The sequence below is a fragment of the Uranotaenia lowii genome, chromosome 3 (assembly GCF_029784155.1).
Source record: "Uranotaenia lowii strain MFRU-FL chromosome 3, ASM2978415v1, whole genome shotgun sequence".
NCBI classification, from domain to species: domain Eukaryota; kingdom Metazoa; phylum Arthropoda; class Insecta; order Diptera; family Culicidae; genus Uranotaenia; species Uranotaenia lowii.
Genome location: NC_073693.1, coordinates 131,894,472 through 131,906,851, shown reverse-complemented (window position 1 = coordinate 131,906,851; position 12,380 = coordinate 131,894,472). Strand labels below are relative to the sequence as shown.

Below are 12,380 nucleotides of genomic sequence, written 5' to 3'. Positions count from 1 at the left end.
GAATTTTTTTTCTGGCAATTATAGATTGTGAAATAAGAACAAACATGAGCAAAATAGTCAATTAACATTCATTTTTGGGATTTTGTTCGATTTTTTTCCTTGGATTAGGGCTTCCTGAATAAAGGATCAAGTCTCCCTTAACTTCAAAAATATCGCAATTTTTTTACTCCCACGAAAATGCTTCTAGTTCATCTACGGGTTCAAATATCGTTCTAATTTTAGGAGCATACAAACTTGAAGTTACACGCTGTCAGAAAATGTAAAAGAGTTGCTAAATTTTTCCAAAAAGATATGGTAAAAATAAGAAAAGGGGATCAAGTATCCCCCTCTGGGGTTTATTGCATACTCAAAGGCGTTTATTGCGCGCTCACTATAAATTACAATTCAAAGATGCCTTCAAGAATACTGTATATTTAGGTAAAGTATTGAAATTTTTTGTAAGTTGTATTTCTTGTATAAGATGTGGTAAACACACTTCATATACTGAAACATACAAATTTATTTTTCTGATTAAATGGCCCTCATGAAAAAAGAGTACATTTCGTAGAATTTCACAAAAAGAAAAGCACGCCCATTTTTCGATCGAAAAAGAGTACATGTACTCTTAAAAAAGTACGTATGGTAACCCTACCATACCGTCAACTGGGGCAACATGCAACACTTTTCAACTTCAATGGCTTCTGAAGAACTCAAGTCCACAGATAATCATACCCTTTATGCATCAAAAGTTTTAAGGTTAATGGGACATCAAACTGACGTAGTCAGAAAAATTATTGGTTTCTTCAGTCATTTTTAATTTTTTATAAACATGCGATGCGATTTTAACTTGGATAACTTACAAAAAACATTGATTTTAATGAAAAATCTTATGTTATGTTGAAACAAATTTCTACATATTTTCTGATCATAAGGATATTGCGTACATTCAGGGATAAAAAATACTACAAATTATTCTACTAGGTAGCTGAAATCATAAAAATAAATGTTTGGATGAATGCAATTTCAATGTTGTCAAATGCGTGATGAAAAACAATCATATTCGATCATATGGAAACGAGATTTACAAGGTATCTCTTTGATTTGCATTTTGTTGCATCTAACCTAGGGTTACCATACGTACTCTTTTAAGAGTACATGTACTCTTTTTCGATCGAGAAATGAGCGTACTCTTCTTTTTGTTAAATTTTGCGGAATGTACTCTTTTTTTTTTGTTGAAAGACATTTTATCAGAGAAACGAACTTATTTCTTCCTGTTCTTAAATAAGTTTGTGTTCCTATATGTACAAGAAGGCCGAAAGAAATGCTACATTTTATGCATTCATGGCATTGTACTTCAGGTTTCTTTACTTTTTTGAGTTTTCCAAACGATGGAATAAAATGGAAAGCACCACAAATCGATTAAAATATAAATATTTCGTTAAAAACAAGTTTGCTACTTCATTAACTATACAACGACTTCGAAAGTTTAAAGACCGTTTTTAAGAAAAGCTTATTCCAGGCGTCGAAATAAACTGTACACACAGTAAACAAAAATTATCGAGTTCGGTAATTTTTTTACCGAAATCCTAACATGTGGAAATCGTTAAACTGTTCGGTAATTTTTTCGGTAAAAAATAAACGAACATCGGTAAATCCATTCTTCATTTACCGATGTTCGTTTATTTTTTACTGAAAAAATTACCGAACAGTTTAACGATTTACACATGATAGGATTTTGGTAAAAAAATTACCGAACTCGGTAATTTTCGTTTACTGTGCAGGCAATCAGCGCCCGAACAGTTGGCAAAGAGTACAACAGCAATTTGAACTCTTTTTGAAATGCAACATTTACTCATGTTTGCAATGTTCTGAACTCTATCTCTTTGAATAGTCCAACGACCCTTTGACTTTTCACTAAAAATCTGCAAGAATATGAACAAAAACTAAAAACGATAACTTTCAATTTGTAAAAGTATTATTTGAAAAGTCATAATTGCCAGGTGATTCACATAACTAGCAACTAAGTGTATGAATAGCCTTAAATTTCCTGGTTTCCCCAGCTTCTCCAAAATATTTTGAAATATAATTTCAATGTACTCTTTTTTGCGGTGAAGGATATGGTAACCCTAATCTAACCCCAAGCAGGTAACTGAATTATAAAAATATTTATTTAAAAAAATTGGTGATTGTTCGAAAAATATTTTTACACCAACAGTGATAAAATAGGATGATTAAACCAGTAAAAAGTTTGTAGATGATATCATCAAGCCAAATTCGTCATAATGGGTAAAATTTTTACGGCATCGAATAATGATAAAATTTGTACATTTATTGATGGATTTTTTTTATATTTTTATTAAAATGAAAAACTTTAAAATGCTAGCTTAAAATGTAGAAAATTATGTCATCATCATTTTGTATTCATTGAAAGATAACTCGATTACGTTATGTAAAATTAAAAACGGTATTCGTCATTTTCACGCCACTGTTTTTGGCGCGAAAACGCTGTTGATCCAATTTGTTTCAAATACGAATGCCTCTTCTCATTTATTACCATTTTAACACTCACTTTTCATTTCCCGTTTGCGAACTGGAAAACCGAATGAAAAAGTTCTCCCGAAAAAGGGAAAACCGAACCGTCCGACCACATCCACTAGCTATGCTCACGCCTACAGGACAATCGGGAGAAGACGTTTTTCCGACTTTCCGCATGGCTTCGAGCTTCGGTTCGTTCGGGTGCAAGTAGAAATTGTTTACACTCAAGAAATGCACCACGCGGGCTGCATGTATTTGTAGGTAGTTGGATGAAAATGAGAAAAAAATATCTACTGGCAACAAAAGTACATTAAACTATTGCATCATGGTTGGAAAGTCCATCCATAGACATTTCTGAGAACGTCAGGCTGTTAGATTTTAGCTTAGATAAATGGTGTAGGAATGAAGTTATGACAATTTCACCGTTACTTTAAGCATTGCATTTTCAGATCTATTTTACATATACGGTGATCTACCTCATAAAGAATAACAAGAAGGCTCGATCGTTAACATGATGAAACTAACAAGCGATAATTTGGTGATATTATGCAGTAGATACATGGATGCGAAACTTATGCGAACTAATTTCATCAAGTGCTTCGCGTATATTTCACTTACCCATCACTTGAATTTTAAGCGCTAATCATTTATGCGACACTATGCTTACTGAATTCACTTGATTGGCGTTTAAAATTCCACATTATGTAGAAGGTGTCGTCATAATGTTTAAAGATGACAAACTTTACAAAATTTACAATCACTTAGTATATTGTGCCAAATTTATAGAGAACACAGACATCACATTGTAAGATTTTGATTATACACTTTCTATTCTGATTTTTCGAATTCAAAATTTATGCCAAAAAGATACTACAGATATATCCCATTTTAAACTAAAAAAATGATCATTTCGTTTCATCACAGTAGGTACTAAGCGAAAAAAACAAGAAATTTTGAACAATCGTTAAACAATGTGTAAAAAGTCACATGGTTCAACAGAAATGTCTCTTATTTTTTTTTTACGACGTGGAATGCAAGATAAGGCGAGTTTGAACTCTGTTTAGGTTGGAACAAGACTGGATTTGATTTTTCTCCTCTTGTTTATAAACAGTGGTTGAAAAGCAAGCTTATCCCTTCAGGGCATGACTTTTCTAGATGGGTCAAGCAATTGTCAGAGCGCTGAAATTATGTTATTTTTATTTAAAAAAAAGAAACAACTGAACTGGTTCGAAGCCGTTGTATGAGGATTTATAAAAGTTATCACTCACAAAAGTTTATAAATCTTTTTCAAATTTTAATCCAATTTTTAACTATAGTATAGGGGAGCATGAGGATACTTAATCCCTGGGAATACTTGATTCCTTCGCTATATCTCGAAACAGAAATGTCATACAAATATCAAATGTTCTAGAAAAATGTGCCAAATGGAACAAAACAGCAATGCTGTTATCTCAACAAATTTTAAATATTTTGTTTTTCGAGTAATTGCACTTTCTAAAAAATCTAACAAAATGTGACTTGGAGATCTTTTTTTGTCACTTTGAAATTTTTCTCACATGAAAAAATTATAATAAAAATATTTATTCCGATATGACAATTGTTAGAGTGTAATATGGGCTCCATAATATCATATTTTTAAAGCAATAGTAAACGCTCATTTTTTATAAGAAGAAGTTTTCCTAAATGTATGTTATGGGTATATTTGTTCCCTAGAGTCAAAAAAGATATATTTTTCATCTGAATAGGATCATTGGTTATCATTAAATTACTAATATCTGTCCAATAACTAATGTTTATCCAGTAATTATATGTTAAAAAGGACAAAAAAACTGTATTAATCTAAGAACTAGAAAATTGCGCCTTAAAGTATGAATTCAAATTCAGAATTCAGATTCAGAATTCAGATTCAGAATTCAGATTCAGAATTCAGATTCAGAATTCAGATTCAGAATTCAGATTCAGAATTCAGATTCAGAATTCAGATTCAGATATCAGATTCAGAATTCAGATCCAGAATTCAGATTCAGAATTCAGATTCAGAATTCTGATTCTGAATTCAGATTCAGAATTCAGATTCAGAATTCAGATTCAGAATTCAGATTCAGAATTCAGATTCAGTATTCAGATTCAGAATTCAGATTCAGAATTCAGATTCAGAATTCAGATTCAGAATTCAGATTCAGAATTCAGAATTCAGATTCAGAATTCAGAATTCAGATTCAGAATTCAGATTCAGAATTCAGATTCAGAATTCAGATTCAGAATTCAGATTCAGAATTCAGATTCAGAATTCAGATTCAGAATTCAGATTCAGAATTCAGATTCAGAATTCAGATTCAGAATTCAGATTCAGAATTCAGATTCCGAATTCAGATTCAGAATTCATATTCAGAAAGCATTCAGAATTCAGATTCAGAATTCAGATTCAGAATTTCAGATTCAGAATTTAGATTCAGAATTTAGATTCAGAATTCAGATTCAGAATTCAGATTCAGAATTCAGATTGTGAATCGGAATTCAGATTAAGGATTCGAATTCAGAATTTAGATTCAAAATTCAGAGTCGCAAATGAAATAGCACATTCATAACTTATACTCAGAATGTGGCCGTCTTTTTTAAGGACGCCTCGGTACTGCCTTATCTAATAGCTACTATAATGGTCTAGTTACAGAGACTATATTTACAATTATATATCTGTTTCTTCGTAAATTACATATTTCATTGTGTGTGTTTGTGTTTAAAATGTGTTTAAAATGAATGTCCGTGAACTTACAACATTTCTTCACCTCATCTTACAAACCAGACACGCTAGCCATTAGGCTAAACGACCGCCCCTAGTTGACATTCTGAATCCGGTTTCAGATCTCAGATTCCGAAACAGATGTAGATTTCACCTTCAAAATTCAGTCAGAATCACATAGAGTTTTAGATTTAGGATTAAAAAGGCTTAAATTAGATCCAAAATTTTCTTATGTATTATATATGAGTTTCTGTAAAAATATTCCATTCAGCAGCGCCCCAGAAAACACAACCAAATTATTAATAATTAAAATAAGATTGAAAACGATAATCTCGTAAAGAGTAATCTTAGGACTTCTTAGCTATTTTTCCTATTTCGATTTTTTTTTCTTCTTTTATAATAATTTAAAAAGCAGAAGCGAAATGGTTACTGAACTATTCTAATAAATTGGAGACGGATTCTGCATTCCCTCAAACTGTCATCCGAATCTCGAATGTAAACAAAACAAAACGTTTAAAAAACTCGATAAATCGTTCGGGCGGACGGGTTTTCTACAATTAATTTAGGAAAAGTGACCGTAATCGGAGTGATTTTATCGTATTTCAAACGTAAAACAGTGCACTAGTTTCCGTAAAAGATGGCCCACATACCGGCTACCTCGTTGGGTAGCAAAAACAAGAAACATTTTCTGGGTGTTCCGGCTCCGCTCGGCTATGTTGCTGGTGTAGGTCGAGGTGCAACCGGTTTCACTACGCGGTCCGATATTGGTCCGGCTCGGGATGCTAACGATGTTTCGGATGATCGCCATGCACCGCCTGCGACGAAACGGAAGAAAAAGGATGACGACGACGAGGACGATGAGGATTTGAACGACTCGAATTATGATGAGTTTAGTGGATATAGTGGATCTTTGTTCAGTAAGGATCCTTACGATAAGGACGATGCAGAGGCTGATGCCATTTACGAGAGCATCGACAAGCGGATGGATGAAAAGCGCAAGGAGTACCGTGAGAAACGACTGAAGGAAGATTTGGAACGATATCGACAGGAGCGGCCGAAAATTCAGCAGCAATTTTCGGATTTGAAGCGTAATTTGATTATGGTATCGGAGGATGAATGGGCAAATTTGCCGGAGGTGGGAGACAGTAGGAATAAAAAGCAAAGAAATCCGAGGGCCGAAAAGTTTACGCCACTTCCGGATAGTGTGTTGTCGAGAAATTTGGGTGGCGAAACTACGAGTACGATTGATGGGAGGTCCGGGTTGGCTTCGATGATACCGGGAGTGTCGACTCCTGGAATGTTAACGCCTAGCGGAGATTTGGATCTGCGGAAAATTGGTCAAGCTAGAAATACACTGATGAATGTTAAGCTGTCGCAAGTTTCTGACTCGGTTGCTGGACAAACTGTAGTAGACCCTAAGGGTTATTTGACCGATTTACAGAGTATGATTCCCACTTATGGTGGCGATATTAATGATATCAAGAAAGCGAGATTGCTGCTGAAAAGTGTTCGGGAAACTAATCCGAATCATCCACCAGCTTGGATTGCTAGTGCCCGTTTAGAGGAAGTCACTGGAAAGGTTCAGATGGCCCGTAATTTAATCATGCGTGGTTGCGAAGTTAATCCGTTGAGTGAGGATCTCTGGCTTGAGGCTGCCAGATTGCAGCCTCCGGACACCGCCAAGGGAGTGATAGCTCAGGCTGCAAGACATATTCCAACTTCAGTCAGGATTTGGATTAAGGCAGCAGATCTCGAGACGGAAACCAAGGCTAAGAGAAGAGTTTTTCGGAAGGCTTTGGAACATATTCCTAACTCAGTACGTCTGTGGAAAGCAGCCGTTGAAATGGAGAATCCGGAGGATGCCAAAATCTTACTGTCCCGTGCTGTTGAATGTTGTAACACTAGCGTAGAACTGTGGCTTGCACTGGCTCGTTTGGAAACGTACGAAAATGCTCGAAAGGTATTGAACAAAGCACGTGAAAATATTCCAACCGATCGACAAATTTGGACCACGGCTGCTAAGTTGGAAGAAGCTAATGGAAACAATCACATGGTTGAAAAAATTATCGATCGTGCGTTGTCTTCGTTGAGCGCAAACGGAGTCGAAATCAATCGGGATCAGTGGCTGCAGGAAGCGATGGAAGCTGAGAAAGCTGGAGCGATTAAATGTTGCCAGGCAATTGTTAAGGCTGTTATTTCGATTGGTATCGATGAAGAAGATCGTAAGCAGACCTGGATTGATGATGCTGATAACTGCGCAAAGGAGGGCGCTTACGAATGTGCCCGAGCCGTTTACAACTTCGCTCTTGCTGAATTCCCATCCAAGAAAAGTATTTGGTTGCGCGCTGCTTACTTCGAGAAAAATCATGGTACTCGTGAGAGTCTTGAAACTCTACTACAGAAAGCTGTGGCTCACTGCCCGAAGTCGGAAGTTCTCTGGTTGATGGGAGCCAAATCAAAATGGTTAGCTGGAGATGTACCCGCAGCTCGAGGAATTTTGTCCCTTGCTTTCCAGGCCAATCCAAATTCAGAAGACATTTGGCTTGCTGCCGTCAAACTTGAATCGGAAAATTCCGAATTCGAAAGAGCTCGACGATTGCTAGCTAAGGCACGAGCTTCCGCTCCAACCCCAAGAGTCATGATGAAGTCAGCCAAACTAGAATGGGCTCTCAACAATCTAGAGGATGCCCTTAGTCTACTAGAAGATGCAGTCAAAGTATTCCCAGATTTCGCGAAACTCTGGATGATGAAAGGGCAAATTGAAGAACAGAAAAAACTTCTGGAGCGAGCCGTAGATTCCTATAATTCCGGGCTTAAAAAGTGTCCCGATTCCATCAGCCTCTGGTTGTTGCTGGCATCTCTGGAGGAAAAACGAAATCTCCTAACCAAGGCACGGTCAGTCCTAGAACGAGGTCGTCTCAAGAACCCCAAGAATCCAATCCTATGGCTGGCGGCCATCCGCATCGAAATCCGGGCCGGCCTCAAAGACATGGCTAACACCCTGTTGGCCCGAGCTCTCCAGGATTGTCCGAACGCTGGCGAACTGTGGGCCGAATCCATCTTCCTGGAAGCACGGCCCCAACGCAAATCCAAATCGGTAGACGCCCTCAAAAAATGCGAACACGACCGGCACGTACTGCTAGCCGTTTCCAAACTGTTCTGGAGCGAACGCAAGATTCAAAAGTGTCGCGATTGGTTCAATCGAACCGTGAGTGTTTTTTTATAATTTTTTTTTTAAGTTGAACTACAGAATCTTTTCTCTAACCGAACAGATTAAAATCGACCCGGACTTTGGCGATGCGTGGGCCTACTTCTACAAGTTCGAGCTGCAGCACGGAACCGAGCAGCAGCAGCAGGAACTGATCGAACGGTGCATCGCGGCGGAACCGAAACATGGGGAGGAGTGGTGCCGGGTGAGCAAGGACATAGCCAACTGGTGCTTCAAAACAGAGGACGTTCTGAAGGCGGTTGTGAAGCAGCTGCCGACGCCGATCTGAAGCGGAAACGGTACAGTATGCGCATCATCTGGTTAATATAATTTTAATTTGAGCAAATAGTTCCTGTCTTAGAAGGGTTCGTTAGTGTTTTGGAAAGAAATCATCCTTGGTGTGCGTGTGGATCAATATTATTCTTACCTAATTTGAAAGCATTTTCTTGGAACGTGTGAAAAAATGAAATGCTATAGCTAACAAGTTCTTATATCTATAGATAGAAGAATTTGTTAAAAATAGGAATGGAAAACTGGTGGATAGACAAGCACCAGATGAGCTTTACTCGTAATTTCATAGGTGTAAAAGCTATCATCAAAAAAAAAATTGACAACAGAGCTTTTTAATTTTTTTTTACAATGCGAAATTTGACTCCAACCCTGCAACTTTTTACACGGTTTTCGCGATAGGACATGGGACATATTTGGGAGAAGGTATTCATCTTCACTGGATAAACTTCTATGTTTTGAAGTTGTGAGGAGCTTAGCTCTGAGATTTATTCAATCCCGTCACACAAACAGGAAAAACAGGTACCGTTATTACGCGTAAATTTTTAAAAGTTGTTCTTCCCACTTTAACAAAACTTTCCATCTATTGATTGTTGAGGTAAGTATCTTTATTAAACATCTTTATAAATGGCATTTCAAACTACATTTCTAACATGCTGTTATCGTTCGCTACAAAACGTGTAACTGAATTACACTAAGATTAAAATTGTTGATAACATGAAACTCAATACAATGCTGAATCTGACATATTGAACTGTATACAGAAAATAATGGAAACATGATAAAAAAGGTAAGTAGAAAAAATAAACGTTTTTTTTTCTTAGCTACTGAAACTATGCTCTGATTTACGAAACTGTAGTCAATATTAAAATTAAAAAAAAAAGCTCGAAAAAGCTGCATTTCATCACAGCTTATCAGCTAAGTAGCTCAGGTAAACGGCACAATCGTTGATATCCTCACAGTCGGCGGCCATCGCCTTCAGCTTCTGCTGGAAACGGCCTATTCGTTCCTCCCCAAGCGCCATCAGCCCGTGCTTAAGTGCGCTGGTCGCATGGTAGGACAGGATCTTAAAGCAATGTCTCCGGGTGGCGTTGTGTGCATGATTGTCCCACTGTGGGGTGCCCCGGACGTAGCCCCAGGCCATCAGCACGTAATCCAGCAGCGCGTCCCAGTGCTTGGAGCTGTGCAGCGTTTGGCTTTGGTCGATTACAGTCCTGACGAAAATACATGGAAAAAAAATTAGTTGAAATTATTCAGGGTACAGAAAGTGGAAGAACCTCAATGTAAAACGGAAATGTACTGGGATTAGGTGAATTAAAATAACATGATCATGGAAACGATGGTCTTACTTCTTGAACGCCACCAAATGTGTGGCGGCTCTGGCGTAAGCTGGACTATCGGTCTTGCTAACCAGCCGGGTTGTAGGCAGACTTTTGAAAATATTCTTTTTCTGATAGCATAGCTGTTCTTCCATCGGAGCAATATCCGGCATTGGAAGTTCGTTCCGGACCGATTCTTCCAACTTCGGGTTTGTCTGGACCATTCCGGTAATGATTGCGATCAACTGGTCCTGGCTGAGACCTTTTAGAGCTAGGTCCAAGGGAATGTCTTTATTGTTCCGATTGATGGAACCTACTTCGAGGCGCATTTTCTTACTGCTTGCACCATTCGGTGAACCCTTGGATGGGGTGTTCCGTTTACTGGTCGATGGTGTTATATTGTTTATACCCTCCGAAGAAGTTGTTGGAGTCATATCGGACAACTCCTGCAGCAGAGAACGCTTCCTCGGGGAACTTCTTAACGTCATAGCTGAGATGCATTTGGTCGGCGTCTTTTGAGGCGACATATGGAACCCCTTCTCTGGACTCCAAATAATGGGAACCCGACGGCGGCCTCGCTGTTGAATGACGGCCTCATCCGGTGACATTCGAGGAGACAGATAACTATCCGGTATGTTGGCGGCAGGACTGTCGATGAGAACCGGGTTCAGAGCGTGACGCCGATTGACTGGCCCCAGAGGAGTTAAAACCCGTTGTGTAAGCGGCATGCCCGTCCGCGCCGGGATTTCTGCGAGAACTGGGCGAGTCCGAGGGATTTCTGGATTGGCCATTTTGTATTCCTGAAACGCAAAATGTTAACGAAGTTGTTCCCGTGTATTACATCAGATTATACGATACCTTACGATGACGAGGTTTTCAACGTTTAGCTGATATTTTGTTCAGAAGACGACACAAAAAGTAATCACATAACATAAACGTTAAATACGATACAAAAACCGAGATTCACTTTCCAGGAGTTTAGCAAAAATGCATTCACAAATCTAACGACCAACGACCGACATCACAAACGGCGATGACGATGCGCACAGTTTCGTTTTCCCGCTCGAACTGAAGAGTTTTTATGCGCAAATGCATTTTCGGTTTGCGTGTTGCGCTGAGTAACGCGTTATAGGCGTTATCTTTTGTTAGCACTGGAAGAAATCGTTTTGAAATATTAACTAGTTAAAATTGGAATTATACATGTTTGGTAAATTATACTCATTAAAATAACCCATGATTTTAGAATAGATAGGAGATTATGATAATAAATAAAGAGACGCTTTATAATCTTTTTTGAGAATGATTTGTTTAGGATAAGTACAAAATCCATTGTTTAAAACATCGCGCCACTTTTTTTTGTTTGAAGTAACACATCAATTAATATTTGTATATGTGTCATGTGATTCACTGTCGGAATCTGGCATCTTTTAGACCATATCCATCGGGTGTTGCTATTTCGGTCGGTATTTTAGATGTTTCTATTGGTTGCGTTTTTATCTACACGCAGAAAAAGAATGGGGGATGGTTTCAACAAAACGAATTGTTATTTTATTTTATACATTCGATGCAGTTTTTTTGATACCTTTCACGAAAAAATAGATCGAAAATAATAACCAAATTTTGTTATTTATACATGCACATTTTTAATTACTTACAAATTAAATTTGATTTAATTTGCAACCAAAATTTGGTTTATTTCGTTCGACGTGCAACTTAAAAACGATAAGTGAAAAAAAGAAAAAAAAATATACAAAATTTTCCAGCATCCGATCGAACCAAACCGTTTTAGCTGGAGCTCATTCACCGTTTCTGCTGGACCAGACACCGGTAGATTTCGAAACTTAAGTTTTATTTATTCAATCTTTTTAGCTATTTTTATTTGCAGGAAACCTCGGAACCTGGAACATTGGGCAGGCATGCAGGCACGAACGGGTACGTGCTCCTGGAGGGCGCATGCCGGAATACAGCCTGCCTTTCAGAGCCGCAGGAATCTAGATCCGATCCTGAACGGATATTCTCATCCGCATATTTGTTCCATGAAAGGTAAGCTAATTTAATAATTCAAAATCGTAATCAAGTTTAGTTAAATATTAACGAAAAATCATTTTCCACAGATCGATGGGCTCATTCGTTCCACATCACTCGCCACAAGCGGTAGTGTTTCGTTGCTCCTGCTAGTGTTCCGTAAATAGCATATAGTGTGTGAAGAATTTCGCCCTGATCATCCGGATGTGTGTTCCGTTAGGGCACTCTGCTATTCGATATACCCGATATACTCGTTATCGGAAAAAGTGATACCACAAAAGTAATT

The 12,380-nt window shown here is 37.9% G+C and overlaps 2 protein-coding genes across 2 annotated transcripts; one reads left to right on the top strand and one right to left on the bottom strand.

Annotated features, from left to right (window-relative positions):
• Window positions 1-5,733: 5,733 nt before the first annotated feature.
• On the top strand, window positions 5,734-8,810 carry LOC129751913 (pre-mRNA-processing factor 6). Its single transcript, XM_055747687.1, has 2 exons — window positions 5,734-8,462; window positions 8,527-8,810. The coding sequence occupies exons 1-2, from the start codon at window positions 5,892-5,894 to the stop codon at window positions 8,749-8,751; spliced, it is 2,796 nt and encodes a 931-aa protein (XP_055603662.1). The 5' UTR covers window positions 5,734-5,891; the 3' UTR covers window positions 8,752-8,810.
• Window positions 8,811-9,336: 526 nt separating this feature from the next.
• Window positions 9,337-11,124, bottom strand: LOC129755536 (uncharacterized). The gene is made up of 3 exons (XM_055752082.1): window positions 10,928-11,124; window positions 10,100-10,869; window positions 9,337-9,964 (listed from the first exon to the last, which is right to left on the bottom strand). Exons 2-3 carry the CDS (start codon window positions 10,858-10,860, stop codon window positions 9,655-9,657), a joined length of 1,071 nt encoding a protein of 356 aa, XP_055608057.1. The 5' UTR covers window positions 10,861-10,869; window positions 10,928-11,124; the 3' UTR covers window positions 9,337-9,654.
• Window positions 11,125-12,380: the final 1,256 nt, after the last annotated feature.

Bases quoted from the DNA above. Each gene is read 5' to 3' on its own strand.
- LOC129751913 (XM_055747687.1), top strand. From the start codon at position 5,892: ATGGCCCACATACCGGCTACCTCGTTGGGTAGCAAAAACAAGAAACAT. The intron at 8,463-8,526 runs GTGAGTGTTTTT...CTAACCGAACAG, and splicing joins GCGATTGGTTCAATCGAACC to ATTAAAATCGACCCGGACTT.
- LOC129755536 (XM_055752082.1), bottom strand. From the start codon at position 10,860: ATGGCCAATCCAGAAATCCCTCGGACTCGCCCAGTTCTCGCAGAAATC. The intron at 9,965-10,099 runs GTAAGACCATCG...TATTTTCGTCAG, and splicing joins CATTTGGTGGCGTTCAAGAA to GACTGTAATCGACCAAAGCC.